The 20,691-nt window shown below is 40.2% G+C and overlaps 1 protein-coding gene across 5 annotated transcripts in view; it reads left to right on the top strand.

Annotated features, from left to right (window-relative positions):
* The first annotated feature begins 1,878 nt into the window (after nucleotides 1-1,878).
* The window catches only part of LOC149143194 (c-Myc-binding protein), a 181,746-nt gene continuing 162,933 nt past the window's right edge, over nucleotides 1,879-20,691 (top strand). Inside the window, exons 1-2 of one of the 5 annotated variants that reach the window (XM_089449151.1) lie at nucleotides 1,879-2,002; nucleotides 2,168-2,277. In XM_089449151.1, coding sequence (XP_089305277.1) covers nucleotides 2,275-2,277 — 3 coding nt within the window. In that variant the 5' untranslated portion in view covers nucleotides 1,879-2,002; nucleotides 2,168-2,274. The other 4 variants (XM_089449154.1, XM_089449153.1, XM_089449152.1 and 1 more) reach the window with 4 other exon arrangements.

Raw genomic sequence — 20,691 nt, 5'->3', positions numbered from 1 at the left:
GTCTTTCTTTGTAGGGCGTGGCTAGGGTTTGAATTTGACCCAAACTCTTGCAAATTTGAGGGAAATGAGGTATGAATAAGTGAAAATCATAAGAGGAAAAACTTCATTGGTTTAAATTGCAAGGTTTGGGCTTAAAATTGACTGAATTTAGTAAGTTCTTCATGTGTGCAAGAGTCGAGTTGGACAAAATGACAAAGAAAATGGACCCCTCGATGCTTTAAACAGAAAATATTGGCTCGGACAAGTGGCAAGATCAGATTGGACAACATTTTTAGTTGACATCATGCTGATGTTGATAGGATGCGGGTCCGACCGTGTGGAGGGCTGATATGGCAGGTTGATCAGGTTGTTTGGACGATGACTAGGCATTTGTGAGGGGTCACGTGGCAAATTACGTGGATGACGTGACAAATTTGACATAGATAGTCATGGAATGCATGGTAGGCGGATCAACATGACATGACGTGGAGGGAGCCTATGTGGAGGGACACGTGGCTCCCTCTCGCGTCGTTTGAAAATGCCGGAGTGGTGCAGAGGGAATGAGAGGATGCCACATGGCCCCCTCTGCACCACCCCGCTCGATTATCCTCTAGGTAGCTTTACAATGCGACGTGCCCTAAGCCATTGGATGATCGGGCGCTTTTGCCATATGATCTCAATGGGTGTGTAATTCTTCTGGCATCAATGCCTACGGTACCGCCTGTTGCAATGCTGCACTGACGTTCGTCCTTTAGCGCCCGTCGACAATTTGATGCCCTGAACCTTTAGCATTTGAACCCTTTTGCTAAACAAACTCTTTAACCCCTTTTTTTGTTGTTAAATTTTTCTAATTCCCTTTTTGGCCTCTAGAAGGCCTAAGAGGAGATCTTAAGGGGTATCATTCTAGCGCCAACAACTGGTTTAACAATTTTACACTCATCATCATACTAAGGGTTGGTTATTCTATTTTTCCTTTTACATAACACCTCGATAAAGAACTTGTCAACATAACTAGAAAGGTTATTGTAAAATTATGATAGAGGTCTTTGATAAATTCTACATTATATTGCCATTCAAACTAGTAAGATGATCAATTTTTTATGAAGGTGGAGAGGGAATATGTGCATTTCTTCATTGCCTATAACTCCATCCCTATAATAAGGAGGGTGTGTGTGGAGATTAGGAGGATTTGTACTCCCACTCCCACTATAAAAAATGCACACCCCACTTTAACGCTCACAAATACACACCTTCACCCCCCACCTCAACCTTCAACTTCACCTTCACACTTATGATGATTGCAGGAAAATGATTTGTTTTCCTCTCCATCCAAGATTGATTCTCATGGAGGGACATCTTTACCCGTTGTGATAAGACTTAAAGAATAGGCACCCCCCTTCTTGGGCGACAACTCAGCACTTGCTGAGTCATAAATTATCAGTATATCTAACTTGCAGATGGTTGGATATACTCTTGGTGTTATAAGAAAGCTTGAAGATTTGATAATGAGACTCAACCAGATTATTCCAACATATTACCAATTTACCAGAGTTTAAAAAAACAAAAATATTTCTATCTATGTTTTTTCAAAATTCTTATTATATTTCATAAATTAAATAAAATGACATACCTTTCTAAAAAGTTGGTGTAATATATAACATTGTCTATTTGCTAAATACCCCTATAAAAGATTGAAAAATAAACTAATAATAAATGGTAAATATAAAACCCCAAAAACTTTTATTAATTGCTTTTTTTCTTCTTTCCTCTAATTAAATACCTATCACAAATTCACAAATGGAGAATTTTCCCCCTTATTATAGTAAAATATATTAAATACCTAATGAAGTATTCATTAATAAAAATTTAATGCGGTTCCTTTAAACAATAGACATAAAAATTTAATGCGGTCACTTTAAACAATCTGTCGAGAATGAAAAGGTATCGCTCCGTTAAAGCGTTCCCTCTATGACTGATAAGGCATCGGCATCAAAGTCGGCTCTAGCAATATGAAAATGATAGTGTACGTTACACTAACATATCTTTGCTTAATTGTCATCATCAAAATTAAGCAAGGCAGCCTTTACTTTTCAGTCTGATAGGTTAGTTGGGCTTGTCCATTGTTTTGATTTGAACTGTCTTTATGCCAATGAAGGATATCACCTTTTTCCTCTGCCGTTCTTGACAGGATAGTTTTACAGTCGTTGTAACAGTGCTTAAGTGCATTTGAGCTGCATACCGGAGGAGGCAGCAGCGGGAATCTCGCTGGATCGTGCACAAATTTTAACTTAAGCCATGGTGGGTCGTTCTGCATTGCCCACATTTTGATTTTCCCTGATCAGTTTTTCCTCTTCCTGTAATTTTTTGCATTCAGGATTTGTGATCTACAGGCCCTTTTTATTTGGCGCACTGAAAAGGGTTTAATTGAAGAATGCTAGGGTTGGGGGATGATAAAGTAGAATGAAATTTGCATAGATTTACTTTGATTTATCATGGGATCCAGTCAAAGATTTTTTGTAAAGTTTTATGTCAAATGTGGTAAACCGTCGGCATTTTGTTATCAGAAATTGGTTGAAATAGCATGTCACTTCCTTTAGGGAAATTTCTGTTACTCTATTCTGATATTGTTAATCCGACTACTCTCTGTAATTAGTCATTGATTATATACATAGGCATACAAACTTGTATGTGTATGTCCCTGACTGCGCAATATTCAATTTCCACTGCAAGGCTCGTTAGTCCAATTCACCACTTTAATGCACGAGGCTTGTTAAGTCTTCACCACAAATTCTCAACATACCTTTGTTTTTCACACTCAACAAATATCTTAGAGACTTAATGTCATTATCAGTCTCCCAGTTACTGTGCCCTTATATATATATATATATTTTTGGTGGCCTTGGTAATGGATACCACGTATGTAAGATATACCCCCGATGAACTTGACCTTGGTGCAATAGTTTATGGGTATAGTGAATTGTTTGGATCTGGTCGTGGTGGCAAATCTCTGAAAGAGGGATGGTTCCTGCTTCTTCTTCACTGCAATCTTGAGCGGTGTAAGCTCCCATAGTCAGTATGTTTAACATGCTTTAATTGCTTCAGTTGTACGTGGCAAGCACGAAGGCGTTTTGGCCGAGACCTTGGCCTGGACATATGTTCTGATGACAATTATGTTTTCTTACGCATTTAAAGTTGTTTGTCTACTTTACTTCTGTACTGCAAGCTTCAAATTCTCAGTTATGTCCTTTATTTTTCTTACTCGTAAAACGAATTATCATTAAAACACAAATTTTATTTCCTGGATTAAGTACAAAAGGGAACAGTTGTGTACTCACCTATCCAAAGCTACAACTTACCTATCAAATTCAGCAAAGAAATATAAAAGAGGTTCGAACTTCGAAATCTAACAAGGTCCCATGCTGGACCCTGGGGTTTTGACATGCCCTAACGACTAAAACTGAAATAACCAGACTGAAATAATGAAACTAAAATATACTAGGGCCGGGACAATGAGCCTGATACAAACAATCCATACAAAAATCCTCCAAAACCATTGTTGGATATTTTACTCATATTGAAGTAGCATAAACCAATGTCAAACTTTGGACCAACTAGAGCTTTTGTATTGTAAATCAAGTCCAATGCCATGTATCTGCAAGCAAGGTGGGGTTGAGTAGCATTGGCGCAGGGCACCAGGTCTTCCTTGAAGACTGGGACTGGGATGCTGTCTTGCTATTGCAAGTGAATGAACTGCTGTTCTGAAAGACTCCTCGAGTGAGAGTTACATCTAATCTAAAGGCATAAACCTGTGCCCATCAAGTCCAAATTCAATTGCAGCTGTTTCCTAGCAGCCTTGTGGACCTTTTCCATCTCCATCAACTTTTTGCTCAAATCAGCCAAGGCAAAGTTTACCTCTTATCCTTTCAGCTTTTAAGATGAAGACCCCTTGATAAGACCTTGAATGCACAAGATCTTGTTGTTGTGAGCAGGATTCTTGGCTTTCCCCTCTTCCATTGGAATTCGATACCAGTTTTGTCCACTGAGGCTTGTCCCTTTAGAATTTTCAGAATTTCCTTGTGCCTGGTTTGCTTTCAAAGTGGGGACGTGCTTGCCCATTCTCTGTTCTTTAACTCCTCCTTGCATCTATGCTGCCCCTGTGGTATCCAAGGGAGGCCTTCATTCCCCATCTTTTCCTTTGTTTTCTATTAAGGTCTAAGCTTCCCTCTTCAGAATTTCACAAAAAACTTAAACAGAGAGGACAGAAGATCTAAAAAGACTAAAACGGGCCCATGCCTAGAGGAAGAGAGTCTCATAGCTTACTAGAGGAGGTAGAGAATTGAATTGCCGGTCTTCTGGGAGAAACTTGGCAGCTTATCTGATCCTTGAGGCTCCAATTTCATTTTGTATTCAAGAAGGCTGAGAAAAGAAAATCTAGATTCCCTAGGCATGAATACAAGTGGGAGCTAAGACAGTCAAAAAAAGCTTTGGCTAAGAATAGAGGTGTATGAATGGCTGCCACCCTTTTTGCTTGATAAAAACTGAATCATTACCATGCATCCAAGATGTAATTTGTAATCCCCAACTTGACCTCTCACAAATGAAGAGGGAAGTGTGTGTCTCTTGCCACTTTTGTGAGACTTGAGCATTAGAAAATTCTAAAAATACTTTAGTTGAAGGATCAAATTAAAATCACGACTGTGGTATGAGGTGCCAACCCCTTGTAGTTGATGCAAGATTTCAAGGTCCTTACAGAGTCAAGGGTGTACCTCGATTGAGAGGGTTCAGATAAGGAAGCTAGAATTCCAAATTTGGAGGTTAAACTTTCATCTTCTGCAACATCTTCGTGCAACAACGTATTTAACGGACATTCATTCTTTACGTGATTCGAGAATACAATTTATTCTTCAAAACATCAACATGAGATTTCAATATATTCAAGGAAAGTGACACTTTTTTCAAGTATCTAAAGCTAGCCTGTTTACATTGTCTATAGAATTGAATAGATTTACACAAGGTCTCTTTATATGTATTGGGATTGATATAGGCTAAAGTTTCTGATATTTAATACCTTTGATTCTGATGAAATATACTTGAGCTGAGCTGTCAAGGGTTTAACAAAGCTTGAATATATGAATATGGATAATATCAACCAAACTACCAATATAACATAATATATTTAAAGACAAAGTCCAATACATTAATTATTCTAGTCATGACAACACTATATTAATTATTCACCCTTATTGCCAATTTGATTGTTCACCCTATTACTTTAACATTCATTCCATTACATGATTTTTTCTAATTTTTTTTCCAAGGAAAACCTCATAGGGAAACTCCCAAGCACTTCCCCATATTTATAGATGGTATGTAGTGAAAAGCCATTCATGTGAGCTATGGTGCCTAACCGAACAGGGTCATTGAACAAGGCATCCAACAGAGGCAGCCAGTCCGGGGAATCGACCCCAAGATCTCCTGGATGAAGCTGAAAGCACTCAAAGACTTGAGCTAACCCACCAGGCTTTTAATTATTCTGGTCAGGACAACACTACATTAGTTATTCACCTTAAATCCCAACTTGGTTGTTCAACTCTGAGTACTACTTCTTGGCTGTCACTAGAAGTCTTTTCTGTCTGTCCATTGTCTTCTAAGTTCTAACTTCATTACACATAAGATATTTATATGATATTTACACTTTTGATCCTACAATCAGCAAGAACGTCGAGATCCTCCTTGGTCCTTCAATTCTTGGTCAGTTTCTTGAATGCTTCCTCAAATGTAGACTTCTCTAGAGGTTATGCTAGATCAGCTAAGTGTCATGCTAGATTACCTATGTTTTATTCTTTGCTATCTGAATCTCATTCCAGAATGTTGTTTTTGGTATGCTCACGTTTCTTCATGACAATGAGGTTTCAGATCATTAATTTATTATTTGGGCATTTGGAGCAAGAGCAATTTTTATGATCTTTAATGACCGTTTGAGCATCAGTAAGCTGGAACTTGCATAAGGAGAATATTCACTACATAAGTTGCAGTGTCTTTGCTTGTTAGTGGAGTCCTGGGTAAGAAGGGTGGCAGCCTGTGTCTTATGTGCAGTCTAGCATAAAAGAGGGGTAGTTCGCTTGCACACTAGGTCATATTTTGTGTAATGGATTTACGTTTTGGGGGTTATTTGGATTTTTTGCATTCTTATTGTGCAGATTCAGCAATGTCCTAGAATTTTCGGTGGCCCTCAACAGTTGTTAAAACTTTGGAATTTTCAGGGTTTGCATTGATTCAATCTTCATATAAGAGTACATAAGTCGACGTGGTGCATTGTCCCAGGATGTAACCACATCTTTGTTATTTTTATAGTATTGTAGCATATTTTAACCCTCTTGAAATATGTTATAGTTCTTGCTCATTTAAATATTGTATTTTATATGGTTCATTTATTAGTCTCTTTTCCTGGTCCTACTGTAGCTGCTAACATGATGATGATTACATCACAATTTCACTTTTACCATGCAATTTGGATTAGCATGTGCAATAATTGAAATGTTCTGGGGCGAGTTTGGAATTGTGGACATGGATTGATCATAGTGGGATTCAGGTCACATGGACATCTAGGCTCTAGCTTGTAGAGATCAGCATTTATCTGCTGTTTCTGCTTCTTTCCTATTATGCTTGTCTAGGATTTACTTTCGTTATCTGTATGATTACGATTTTTATTGTTGCATTTTTTGATTTGCCTCAAAGGAAGCAATGCAAATTCTAGGTATGTTAAAGGGAGGTCCGAGGAACTATGTTGCTGGGCATAATCTTAATTGTATTATTATTATTTTTAACCATATCTGGAGAATTTATATTAAATATTAAATAAAAGCTGCAGGAAAGCTTGCAGTTGAAATACATCAAAAGTTGCTTTTAGGCAGGAATTCACAAGCCAAAAAGATATGGTTTTCCTGCATATAGGTGCATACCAAGAACAACTTCAAATACATCATTTTATAAATATAGTAGTATAAATCCTACAAAAAACACCTAGAAGTCTGATAACTTAAAAAACACGTGTATTTATTAAGCTGAAGGTGGGTCAACTGGTGGCTTCCTTTACTACTACCTTGGCTGGACCCATTGCTTTCTTGCCTGATTCCTCATGCATCAAAAGTTGATGGATTTCATTATCTACCATAAGCTTTGTTGTCCACGAAATTGCACACCCAGAAATGTGGGAAAATTCCTCAACCCCACAAGGTGTGTTCTTTGTGGCAAAGCTCAGAAAAGGGGCCGTCACCTATTCCCAACTCTCTCCGTCTAGGCTCTCTCCTAGCTAAGCCAAGGGGGGTAGACCCTAAGGAAGATTTCTAATGAAGGGTTGTTATAAATAACAAGTTCTAGGAGATAATTAGTGAATTAAATTAGTTAAGTCCTCATCAATTTAACAACTTGAATTATATCTTGAAGTGAGGTAGATTAGCAAGTACAAATAATTAGGAGCATATAACAATGAAAATAAATCCTGCAAGAAAAATGTATGTGAGTAGACCAGTGCCTTCAAATATAAACTTGCAAGAAATATATGCTCACAAATGAATCCACAGTACTTGCAAATGAAATATAACTTTCAAGATCAACAAGTTGCAAAAATGGGAAGCTGCAGAAAATAAGAGTTAGTAAATCAAAATAAAACCACAAGAGCTTATATACAATTTTGATATATGAGCAACAAATAGAAATAGAACTTGCAAGAGAATAGAACTTTTACTTAAAAGAGAGATTTGCTCTAATATAATATAGATTCATCAAAGGCAATTTAATCATGAGCATGTAAATGAAATAGACAAGTACAAGAAGATAATTTAAAGTGCTTGCAAGTAAATGAAATGCTGTTAATCCAAACTTGTACAATAACCAATTAAATGCCTTCATTCCTATAAGGGACTCGACCAACAAGAGAACTGCGAGGTCATGCGTTTTAACCTTTTCTCCAAACTCAAATTTAGGAGATTCACTGACAGTTGAGGAAGGTGTCCTAAATATCTATTAACCAAGCTTATACTTGGAGGTAAATTTTAGAGAATCAAAAGTGCAATTTAGATGCCAAATTAGAACAAGTGCTTCAAGTGAGATGTAGATTTGACAAATGAAATGTTTCAAGTGTGAAATGTCTTAAAATATATCTATAGAAAAATACCATTCCACTTAAATGATCAGATTGATTAATTAACGAAGTTCGTTCAGAGTGTGTTAATGACCAATGAAGCAAATGCAAATTACTCAATGAAGCAAATGCAAATTAGCTCAAGAAGCTAATGAAACTACTTCAATGAAAAATGCAAAATAAATCAAGTAGCTAATGAAACTACTCAATGAAACAAAAGCGAGTTAGTCCAAGTGAATGATGAGTGAGCGACCTAGCAATAAACTAAGCTAACAAAGCAAAGTAAACAAGTTAGTCACCAACCATCCAAGAGATCCTCCTTCCCAATGAGGAGATGGGATACCAAGGGAAAAACCCCAAGCTCCCTCCAAAAAATAAAATAAAATTCTTTTATTATTACAAGTGAAACTCTCTTATAGAGAAGTGAGGGTTTAGGATCCTGAGGAGCGTTTACATAATAGAGCTTCAATAGCAAATACCCTTCCTTAAGATATCAAGAATGCAAATGAGAAATATTTACAATGATTATGACAAAATTTACAATGTAGATTTCCTTAAATGAAATGATTTGTTTCCTCCAAAACATCCTCGCTCAAGCCTTGATGTTAAGGGTTTCTAGAGGAAAGATTTGCGCATAAGAGGGAGAGAAACCCTCTTCTTAGATCCATGAACAAGGGTATGGACAACCTTCAAAAATTATATATTTATGGATTCCCAAGCCTCCAATTTGAGATCCCCTTCAATTCGTTTTTAAAACCCTAGCTGTCTGGCCTCCACATCTGCGCAAGATGTTGATTTTTGGTAGCATCGGATGTGCTCAAAGTCTCAAATTTTGCAGGGAGGCTTGGGCACATGTATTCCAAAGAACCCAAAAAGCGTTTTGGGAAATTCCACCTAGAAGCAGTTTTATTAAAATAATTAATTATTTTTAATGGGACCCTAAATCTAAACTTAGGAAATTAAAATAATTAATGGGTATTAATCTAACTGTGGGTGTAACTTCTAGAAGAAGACGAGGATCAAGCATAAATGATCTTAGCCATTGATTAGCCTCTAATCTGGGCCGTTGAATGTCAACAAGGAGATTATTTAAGGAGGCTTGAGGGTCATTTGGAAAGACACACAAAGAGTTTAGAAGTTCGATTTTTTGAAGCATATCAACTGCCGAGAGAATTTCGATAGTGAGCTTTTGCAGAGAGGGGCCGAGGGATCTTTGGATGGAGGATCTTCTCCGGAGCCAAGAATACTTAGCAGAGAGGCAGAGAGACACATAAAGGAGGCAACACAGAGGGCAGAGATAGTGACGTAGAGCCAGGAAGGGCTGACAAAGGCCCCACACAAAATAGCGTAGTAGCTTCCAGCGTAGAAGTCCGAGTTTGCTGGGGAAGCTGACGTTTCTAAGCCGGGAGGGTTGGAGTAGGCTTTTGAGGGCAAATCGATTCTCAGTTGAGCTGACGCAGTGACTTAGAGGCTGACGTAGGGGCAACGCAGAAGTAGTCGGGGAACTCGTAGTTCAACTGCCGGATCAACAAAGACTTGCAGTGTAGAGTGAGGTTATCTCACCAGTTTCTTCTGCTAAGTGATTTTCTCTGTAACTAGATTGCCAAGAGGGCATCCAGTAGTTGTATTCAAAAATACTTCAGCTTAATAATAAAAACCCTCAGATCTGCTGCATCGGTTTTCCCGCATTGGGTTTTTCCGGGGACATTTGTCCAAAAACAAATGTGTCATTTGTGTGTATCTTTCTTTATTGTTCAGTTTCTTGTTTCGCATATTATTTAAATGGTGTAGGCTGCAGTGTATGTATTTCAATTTTTGCCCTAGGAAACTGCAAATAACTTGTTCATGTAAATCTAAGAAGGAGAACAAATATCATCAGTGTTGCAATAGGAATTCCTGGTGTTAAGGAATTTTCACATGGTATCAGAGCTAGTGCAGGTGAAGCAAGAAGAACAATGCTAGAGAACCCAATGCTGAGCAGAAAAGGAGGTCGAAAAAATTGCTGGAGCCAATAATTTGAATTCCGAAAGGGGTTTGCGCAGTCCTAGCTGGAGGGTTGAATTTCGAGGTAGTCTCTCTTTGAGTGAGTCGATAGAGAGAAGGGCTTCCAGATCGAGATCTTGTTGTGGCAGAGGGAGCAGCGTTGAAGCCTCAGCGTGAGGAAGAGCTGGTGGGACGCAGTTTTTCTGCAGGTCGTTTTGCTAGGCAGAAAGACGTCAGAAGAGAAGAGAAGCACAATGAGGGAATTTTTCCTCAGCAGACTTCCCGCCAAGAAGTCCATTTTCTTAATTGCTGAGCAACAGTACGAGCAGAGAGGGAAGCTCGACCTTTTCGTGGCAAAGATGGCAACCAGTGGTTTGAGGGATCATGATAGATTGGACGGAGCATCCAACCATGTCATCTGGAAGGCAAGGATGTCATTCCTTCTAGATGAGCACTCCCTCAAGACATATGTCGACAGCGTGTTGGTTGTGCCTGCAGATCGAAATCCGCTGAAGAAGTACCGAGCAAAGATGGCGAAGGCCAAGAGAATGATCCTCGACGGAGTGAAGGATCATGTAGTCTGTAACATTGCTAGGAGAGGGACTGCTAAGGAGATGTGGGATGCGTTGTCTATGCTATATTAGGGATCTTCCGAGAAGCGAAAGAAGTACTTAGAGCAGAAGCTGAGATCATCTTAGATGTAGAAGGGGGAGCGCGTAGATCCGTTCCTCACGAAGCTTTAGGAGACTCGAGATGAGTTATTAGCTGTGGGGTCTACACCTCAAGATTCCCAGTTGGTTAGACTGGCCCTCAATTCTGTATCAGATGAATGGAAAGTCTTTGTCCAAAGTATCCTGGGCAGGGCGACTTTGCCGAATTGGGATGAGATGTGGGCATCTCTCAAGCAAGAGGAGACTTGGTCAAGTGTAAGCTTGACGAAAGTAGCAGTAGTGGGTCGAAGCCCAAGGAGGAGGATGAGAATGCAGCCCTTGCATCGAAGGGGTAGCAGGAGCAGCAGAGGCGGAAGAAGGATGTCTCGAAGATAAATTGCTTCAGGTGTGGTTAGATGGGTCACTACGCAACACAGTGCCCTCTCAGAAAGAAGGAAAAAGATGAGAAGCATTATTTGAAGGCTGCACCTGCGAAGATCGAGGAGGAGGAGTTCGCCATGACAATTGAGATACCTCCAAGAGGGAGGTGGGTTGATTTAGAGCTGTAGTTTGAAAGAGCTACAGATGGGTAGGATCCTTGAGGAACCCACCTCTCGGATCAATTCCTTGCTACGGGAGCCCAGATTAGAAGTAGCAGGATGGACTAGTGTCGGATGGTGTCGAGGAGTGTCAGAGAGACAGTTGCAGTGGCTAGGAGTGCTAGAGACTGAACAACGCAGAGCAGAGTTGGCAGCAGTGCAGATGGCACAGAGCAGAGGTCAACAACAACGCAGAGCAGAGTTGGCAGCAGTGCAGATGGCACAGAGCAGAGGTCAGCAACAACGCAGTAGATTTAGAGGGTTAACGTAGAGACTAGCAACAGTCAGGCTCCAGCATTCACATGGTATCATACTGAACACAGTTAGTTCAGTAATTTGGGATGTCTTTTCATTACTGATGTAGTATCAACAACAATTTGCAGTGCAGGGGCAGTTGGCAATGGTAGTGCCAGCAACGACACGGATGCAGAAAATCAGAGGGAGTTGCAGTACAGATGCAATGTTGACAGTGGCAGGGTCAACAGCATTACAGATGCATCATTTGCGTAGTGGTTGGTGGACAACATGTCAGACATCAGCAATATAGAGGGAGATGTTACAGAACAAAGTGATGCTTCAGCAGGTTGCATTACTAGAGCACATTCCTCGCTAAGAGTGAGTGTTGATATTTGGTAGCATCGGATGTTCTCTAAGTCTCAAATTTTGCAGGGAGGCTTGGGCACATATATTCCAAAGAAACCATAAAGCGTTTTGGGAAATTCCACCCAGAAACAATTTTATTAAAATAATTAATTATTTTTAATGGGACCCTAAGTCTAAACTTAGGGAATTAAAATAATTAATGGGTATTAATCTAACTGTGGGTGTTACTTCTAGAAGAAGATGAGGATCATGCATAATTGATCTTTGCCATTGATTAGCTTCTAATCTGGGCCATTGAATGTCAACGAGGAGATTATTTAAGGAGGCTTGAGGGTCATTTGGAAAGACACACAGAGAGTTCAAAAGTTCGTTTTTCTAAAGTAGATCAGCTGCCGGGAGAATTTCGATAGTGAGCTTGTTAAACACACATGGATAGGAAAACAATAGGAAAGATAAATCAGTGAGTTCATATTTTTTATTAACATAAGATACACATTTATAGTACAATAGGTGACTCTTGGGATTCAGATCCCAAGGTCTCTTGGACTGCTTAGTCTTTTCGGCTTCCACACTAACCCTTTAGGATTAGGTGTCCAACATTCCCCCCCTTAATCCGAAGGGTTATGTATGAGTCCAAGAAGAGAGCTGTAATACAAAATGTGCAAAAATACATGGCAGCACTAGGCTGAATGTGCTCTATGAAATGTTGGTAAAAAAGGGGCGGTGGTTTAAGGATGACCACCAACACTGGAACGCTTAGTGCAGTTCCCGGAACTCTTCCAAGACTGGCAAGAAACTGAAGTTTTCTGCTAGAGGAAGTGATCCTATTGTTTTAAAGAGGGAAACCTTCAACCATAAAAGGGAGGTCTCACCCCGCATAAAAGGTAAAACTTCAACCTGAAAAGGGAAGTCTCAACCTGTGATGGTTTAAGGATAACCAACAACTCTGGAATGCTTAATGCAATTCCTGGAACTCTTCCAAAACTGGCAAGAAGCTGGAGTCTTCTGCTAGAGGAAGTGTTCTTAATCTGTGATGGTTTAAGGATGACCAACAACTCTGTAATTCCTGGAACTCTTCCAAAACTGGCAAGAAGCTGGAGTCTTCTGCTAGAGGAAGTGTCCCAGATTGCCAACTGAAGGCATGTTCAGGCATCTTTGTCTCTGGCTACAACTCTGAAACTGGTGTGGCAGGTTGTGGCTCAGGCTCGCTTGATGTGACTTTGAAGCTTGTAGATTACCATCATTTTCCCCCTGTCAGGTACAAGGTGAGAAGATGGAGAAAACTCAACTGCAAGACTGTTCAATATTCTGGAACAAGTTCTGACATGTGTTTGGAATATCTTCTTGGCTGTTGATGCCCATTGCCAAGAAGCGATCCATCCAAGATGAATCTTTGTTCTTGCAGGACGTTTGTTTTTGAAGCATCTGTGTGAAGAATGGCATCGGAGCTCTTACCGAGCGTTCACAATAATCAGGCCTTCTCGCCTCTGATTCGACGGTCGAGCTGAATATCTTTGGGCATAATGGTGACGTGCTTAGCATGAATGGCGCAGAGATTTGGGACTCATATCCAAGGATTTAGGACTTCTGATACAGTGTTAGTTGTCGTTGCATAGCCGCATAACAAATAGAATAAACCATGTGAATGGGATTCGATGAACAGTCGGAAAATTTTGAAACCCAAGGCAACAGAAACAATGTATATACGCATACCTTATCTCAAAATTGCTCACGGTTGGTGATTCCAGATAGCTCGTTTGACTGCAGAATGGCAAAAGTCGGAATATTTTGAAACCCAAAATAAAATGGCAGGAAATAACCGATACATTCATGGAGGGACAGCGTTGGCAGTGTATGCGCAGAGAGGGGCAGCGTTGACAGTGTATTCAGGCAAACGTTTATAAAAACAATGCGCAGAGAGGGGCAGCGTTGACAGTGTATTCAGGCAAACGTTTATAAAAACAATGCGCAGTCTCTGGCAGTCAGAGAGCGCAATACCGCCTTGAATGAAAACGGTTATAGTGCAGTCAGGCCAGCCAGAGGCAGAGCCAGGGAATCAATGTCAGAGTAGCGCTCAGGACTGAGTAGCTCTCAGGACAGCATGAGTTACAACTATTTCTGGGACCTGTGCTCTGATACCATGTTAAACACACATGGATAGGAAAACAATAGGAAAGATAAATCAGTGAGTTCATATTTTTTATTAACATAAGATACACATTTATAGTACAATAGGTGACTCTTGGGATTCAGATCCCAAGGTCTCTTGGACTGCTTAGTCTTTCCGGCTTCCACACTAACATAATAGGAATTAGAGGGAGATTTGGCTGGAGATCTTCTCCAGAGCCAAGAATACTCAGCAGAGAGGCATAGAGACACACAAAGGAGGTAGCGTAGAGGGCAAAGAGGGTGACGCAGAGCCAGGAAGGGCTCATGCAGGCCCCACGCAGAGCAGTGCAGAAGTCTGAGTTTGTTGGGGAAGCTGACATTTCTGAGCAGGGAGGAATGGAATAGCTTATGAGGGCAAATCGATTCTCAATTGAGCTGACGTAGAAGTAGTCGGGGAACTCGCAGTTCAACTGCGGGATCGGCCGAGACTTGCAGTGTAGAGTGAGGTTATCTCACCAGTTTCTTCTGCTAAGCAATTTCCTTTGTAACTAGATTGCCGAGAGGGCATCCAGTAGTTGTATTCAGAAATACTTCATCTCAATAATAAAAACCCTCAGATCTGTTGCACTGGTTTTCCCGCATTGGGTTTTTCTAGGGATGTTTGTCCAAAAACAAATGTGTCATATGTGTGTATCTTTCTCTATTGTTCAGTTTCTTGTTTCGACATATTATTTAAATGGTGTAGGTTGCAGTTTATGTATTTTGATGTTTGCCGTAGGAAACTGCAAATAACTTGTTCATGTAAATCTAAGAAGTAGAAGAAATATCATCAGTGCTCCAGTAGGAATTCCTGTGGTTAAGGAATTTTCACACAAGAGAGAGAGAGAGAGAGGTGGTGGCTTGATCCACGAACTAGGGTAGGTTTTAGCTTCCAAAATGTGTCTCCTTGATCTTCAAGCATCCACCTACAAAAAATTTAGGAAAATTCTCCAAGCCAAACCCTTAATCTTCCTTCAGATCTGCGCAAGCATAGAAAAGAAGATCCAAATATATACAAGAGGAATATGTGATTTGTATACAAGAGAAACATATGTACAAAATTGTTAGAATATATACATAAAAAATACAAGTGCTAAGCCAAAGAGTATGAGGACACCTTCGCTCTTGGGCAAACAAGTAAGAAGCTCTCAAAAAGCTAGATTATTCAGTTAAAGCGTATATTTGCAAGCTATGGCAAGGAAAATCCCTAAAAAAATCATTTGATAAGCCCTTGAGAGACATCGATGTGGGTTCTTCCACTTCTATCCCTTGAGAGTTTGTTTGTTCAACCAAAAACTTACCTAATGCTCAAGATTTGCTTCAGAAAATTATAGATCTCTACACGCTTCAAAAGATATTTTTAAATCCATAAGGGATTGGACTACACGATGAAGAAGAAGGTTAGGAGTTCAACCAAAAACCCACTAGTGCTTCGAGATCTAGAGTGATCCTCCAATCCAAAAAATTACACAAGATAACTTGCATAAATTAATCCTGAAGGCATATGAAACTAACAAATTATAGATCGGATAGTGTGGGACATTAAGCACAAAAAGATTTGAACGATATTACCACAGAAGCAAAATAATAACACAAAGCATGTGCCCCCAAAGTCTTTCTTTATTAGATCAAAACATTCCAGTACAAAAATATTGTAGACCTTCGCTTAGCCAAATAGCTCGATTTTACAATATTGGAAAATGAGGAGCTATAGCCTCAATTTATAGAAAAAATATGGGAGTTGATCCCTCTAAGTGAAAATGTCATGGTCCAATGGAGAAACTGTTGAAGAATCTAGGGCATCTGGCTTAGGATGAGATTCTTCTAACGATGATAACTATTTGTGAGGTACTTTTTGCTTTTCCTAATAGTGCAATCTTCTCTTATTATTACTAGTGTGTGTTCTTTTACTTCATTAAACAATTACGAAAACAAAAGAGACAAGAACACAAGATGTTGGCTCTCAGCCAGGGAAAAAACCTCTGTCACCTAGAGAGGAAAACCCTTCTGCAAATTTCTCTTATTGAAGGTTTGATTGACAAATTCCAAACCCTAGACTCTTGACTTCAGTATGCCTCCAAGACCTTGTCACGACTCTTTTTAGGCACCTTATGTTGATCTTCCTTTCCGCATTGCTTTTCTCCAAGACTAGGGAAACTCGGTCTCTAGTCTAATAGCCCTTTACAATAAGTTTCTTTCCAGCCTTCCTTAGATTTAGGCTCGACCATCTAGAGATTCCTTTTTGGTCCTTCTTTGTACACAATTGATGCACAGTGTCAAGGTCTCTTTCTTACTGTGGAAACCTTCCTTCACACTGTGTATATTTTCGGTCTCTTCTTGAAGTATCTGAGGTCAAGACAAAGACTAATATCGTCTCTCTTTTGCACACCTTGCAGTCCCTTACTCCTTGCTGTATGGTCCTTCTTCGTACTTCCTTTCAGCACTAGATAGCAAACCCTTTATATCATTGTTCTCTCCTGAAGTGACCTTCGACCTACCTTAGAGATGCGAGGTAGGTACAAACCCAAAATAGAGAGCCCTTATTACTGCGCTATACTCTCTTTGTTCTTCGTTGAATTGCCTCTTCCTTATGCACCAGAAAGCTGTCTTTTTCTCGCACTTCAATCTCAGAACTTGACCGAATTGATCTCACCAAATGAGGCCGCAATTCCTCCTTTATATAGGGGCTGTCTCCCTCTTCTAGGCTGACTTGACTTCTGTGGATAGGCCGACTTCATCAAGGGGTATATTCAATCATACTTGAGTTGACTTCTATGGAGCTTCTTGACAAGGTCATGTAGCATACAATTACTTCAATAAATTGTCCATTTCAAGTGTAACAATACTTCATATACATGACTCTAAATTATATATTTATGACAAGATGACAAATCCCTAAAGACATCAAGAAGAAGTCTTTGACCTATAAAAACTCCTTGCTCATGAAACCCATGAGGCAAGCATTACAAAATACATTTTATTATCTTTGTCTCTTCATTACATAAATTTATAATTACGTAGTCAATATGAAGACCAAACCTAGTTACACTTTCTTCAACACTCCCTCTTAACTAGGGAGGTATTCATAAATCATTACAAGGTGTTTGGACATTTTCAATCTGAAGAATTCACATAAGAGAAATCAGATTGACAATCCATATGTTATAGCATCATAGTAACCAACATTGTTTCCACAACAAGGCCTTGACTGACAACTCTATTTTTCATTAGATCAGAGCACAATGTTGGCGAGACCATTGACTATAGACACCTTTATCATTTTCTCTCAAGGTATATACACACCCGGGTGTTCACTGAGTATGACCTTCTAGGACTATTCTTGTCTTGGCTTCCCAACCCTCAAGAATATTGGTCCTCTTGCCTACTCTTGTCTTGGATGCCCTACACATCCTCAAAGAGCATCAATTGCCAGATGATTACCCAATCCTCCATTCTTTCTTCCCACGTGAAGACAAGAATGTTGTGTCTATCTTTCCCTCTCAACTAGGGAAGGTATGCCCATTCCTGTAAAGGAATGTACCCAAGTTCCCTTTGACTAGGGACTTGCCCAAGCTCCCTCTTAATTAGGGACTTATTAGAGTTCCCTTTCAACTAGGGACTCTTCTTTTTCATGAACAACTTTGTAATGTTCCTAAGTAGGAATACAAGTGATATACAAGCATACAATCAGTTCAAAAAACAAGAAAACGAAATAGACACTAAGCACCCATGGAAATGCTGGAAATAAGGAACTGCTAAGCCATTTTATTACTTCTTCAAGAGCAAAATACAATAGTAAATAGAATGGTGCACCTGGGCTTGTCTCAATGGACAAGCATGACCAAACCCAGGTGAGCAATAGCTGAACTAAAGGCTGCTACAACTGCTGCACCAATCTGCACTGCGCTGCCCAGAAAACTGCTCTTTCTGCTGACTTCGAATGGTTGGAAACACCACTTCCCGTGCTCAAAAAATTATGAGATTCGAGCTCCTGACTCCTTGGCCTAAACCTAGGAAAACCCATGAAGGATTTTAGCTGGTTCAGACTTCTGAAATTCGACCCCCAAGGAGCCTAACTTTAGATGCAACTGCAAAACTGGGCCTGCTGGATTCTGATTGTAAAACCTCCTGGAAAGTGTCCAAAAGTGCCGGGTTGATCCCTCCTACAAATCTCCTGACTTCTTGGATGAGTTCTTGGGCTGTAGCTCTTGCCCCCTAGACCCACGAAATTGCTGGACTTGCCCTCTACGCTGTCTCCTAGGCCTAGAATTCGAACTGCTAGGTTGTTGGCTTCTTTGGCTCCAAAAATCTCAAGGAATGTTGGTCTAATGTTGTCCTTCAGATTCCTTGGCTCCTCTGGCAAGTGGCTGATCTATTGTGGTTCAATCTCCCTCTACGTGTTCTCCTGATGGCCTAGAAATACGCATTTCCTGAGTGTAGCTGAATGATGGTGTTGTAGAAAACTCCCGGATCTCCTGAAAACGCTGGTGGAACTACCTTCCTAGGGCAGGCACTCAAGGTCCCCCGAAGGTAAGGTTGAATCTCCCGCTTGAGAGATTCATGGTTGAACAACAAGTTGACTCGACTAAGCAGCTGAGTGAACAATCAAGTAAATTCGATTTGCAAGGTGAATGAATGCTCCAAATGTGAACCTCCTCCTTGTCTTCGTGGGCCTTCCTTGCCTCATGTGGGCCCCTCCATTCAGCAATTCGAATTCCCTCCAAGCCATTCGAATGGCCTAGTTCGAATTCCCACGTGGGTGGCCCCCACCTTCCACTAGCAACCAAATTAAGCCGAAATTTCTCCTAAGTCCCTAAGTTGAAACCGCTGGGTCCTTTTCCTTAGCCAAAAATGTGTAGAGATAACCTGTTACAAATGTGTGTGAAAAGGGACATGACAAACTTCTTTTTGTGGGTCCTTTAGCTGCTTGATCACTTTCTTTCCTTGATGTCATGAAATTTAGTCGAGCTTCTTCCTTGTAGGGCATTAGCCATCGATCACTTTCCTTCTTGGTTTGTCATGTCATTATTTTTGTTAGCCTCCCTCTCATAATAAAACAATTATAAATCCAAATATCATAATTAAATAAATCAAATCTTGAGAATTAGGAGTTAGTTCCTCAAACTAGGGAGTTTAGTTAGGATGAGAGATTCTCTCCAACTAGTTCTCCTAGATTAGTGTTTTGTTGAGAAAATATCTCAACCAAGTTTGTTCAAGATAGATGCACTATCTTGAGACAACTTCCTCATGTATTTATTTGTACTATTATCATTCTTTGTACATTGGATTGATTAATAATGAGAATGCGAGGAATGCTGTAAGGCTGAGGCCTTTTCCGGCATGTCTGTGAGTGTTGAGTGTTTATTATTAGTGTGTTAAATTTCTACATGTGGTATTGGAGCATGAGTGAATCCATAGTTTGGGCCTAAGGAGCATTGCAGATCTGGATTGGCTGAGGAGCCAACAGTGTTGAGCGGCATACCTGTGTGAAGGATTTCCCAACGAGAAAATTTTGGAGGGCCCCGTATTTTTTTGTTAATTTTAGGTATGTTTTATGCTTAGAGCAATTTATTTCAATTTTCACTGTTAGCTCCATATCTTTTCCAGATTAGCAATCACATGAGCATTAAAGTAAACTGCAGATAGAACATAAACATAAATCGCAAAAGACAAGCTAAGACAAGAGGACACAAGATGTGGTGCTAGTTAGGGACAAACCCCAATGTGGGGAAACCCTTGATCAATTCTTCTTATATGTTCTTCAATAGTTCAGCAGAGAGAGAGAGAGAGATAGTACGTTTACAACAGAAGTCAACACTTTGACTTATCTAGATAAGAGCATAGATCATCTCTAAGAAGATGATACATGAGATGAGTTGAAGACATGCTACTTCAACTAATTCTTCAAGGTGACTCCTTCACCTATCGTTGTGCTGCATTTCGTCATCATGCTGCACCTCACCGCGCTGCACCATGCTGCACCCATCATCACTATGCTGCATTTCATCACGCTTCATTAATCATGACTGTACCCATCACTGTACTGCATTATGTGCCATTTCTGCACCATGTTGCCATCCTTACCTATGTGTTGGTTGCACCTTGCTTGCTTGTTGTCCCTAGCATGCTTGTTGTTGCATGCTAGTTGTCCCTTGCATGCTTAGTGTATTTGCTGCTAAGTACCATACAACTGTCCCAATGTTAGTTAGCTGTCGCTTGCATGTTGCTCTCCTTTGGAGACAGATGCTCCGACTGTTTCGGCAGTTCCCAGCAGTTCTGGCAGTTGCGGCTGTTCCCGGCAGTTCCGGTTGTTCTCGGCAGTTCTGGCAGTTCCGAATTTTCCAGTAGTTTCGGCATTTTCGGCTTTTCTAACAGTTCTAGCTTTTCTGGCATTTCCGGCTTTTCTGACTTTTTCGGCAGTTTTGGATTTTCTGGCAATTCCGGATTTTTCGGCATTTCCGGCAATTCCGACTTTTTTGGCTTTTTCAGCAGTTCCGGCAGTTCTGGCCATTCCGATAGTTTCGGCAGTTTTAGCTTCTCTGGCTTTTCCGACATTTCCGGCTTTTCCAACAGTTTCGGCTTTTCC

Source organism: Pinus tabuliformis, chromosome X, assembly GCF_031772625.1.
Source record: "Pinus tabuliformis cultivar Carrire ecotype Pingquan chromosome X, CPIR1, whole genome shotgun sequence".
NCBI lineage: Eukaryota > Viridiplantae > Streptophyta > Pinopsida > Pinales > Pinaceae > Pinus > Pinus tabuliformis.
The sequence above is the reverse complement of the archived record's forward strand: the minus strand, read 5'-3'. Positions and strand labels throughout refer to the sequence as shown.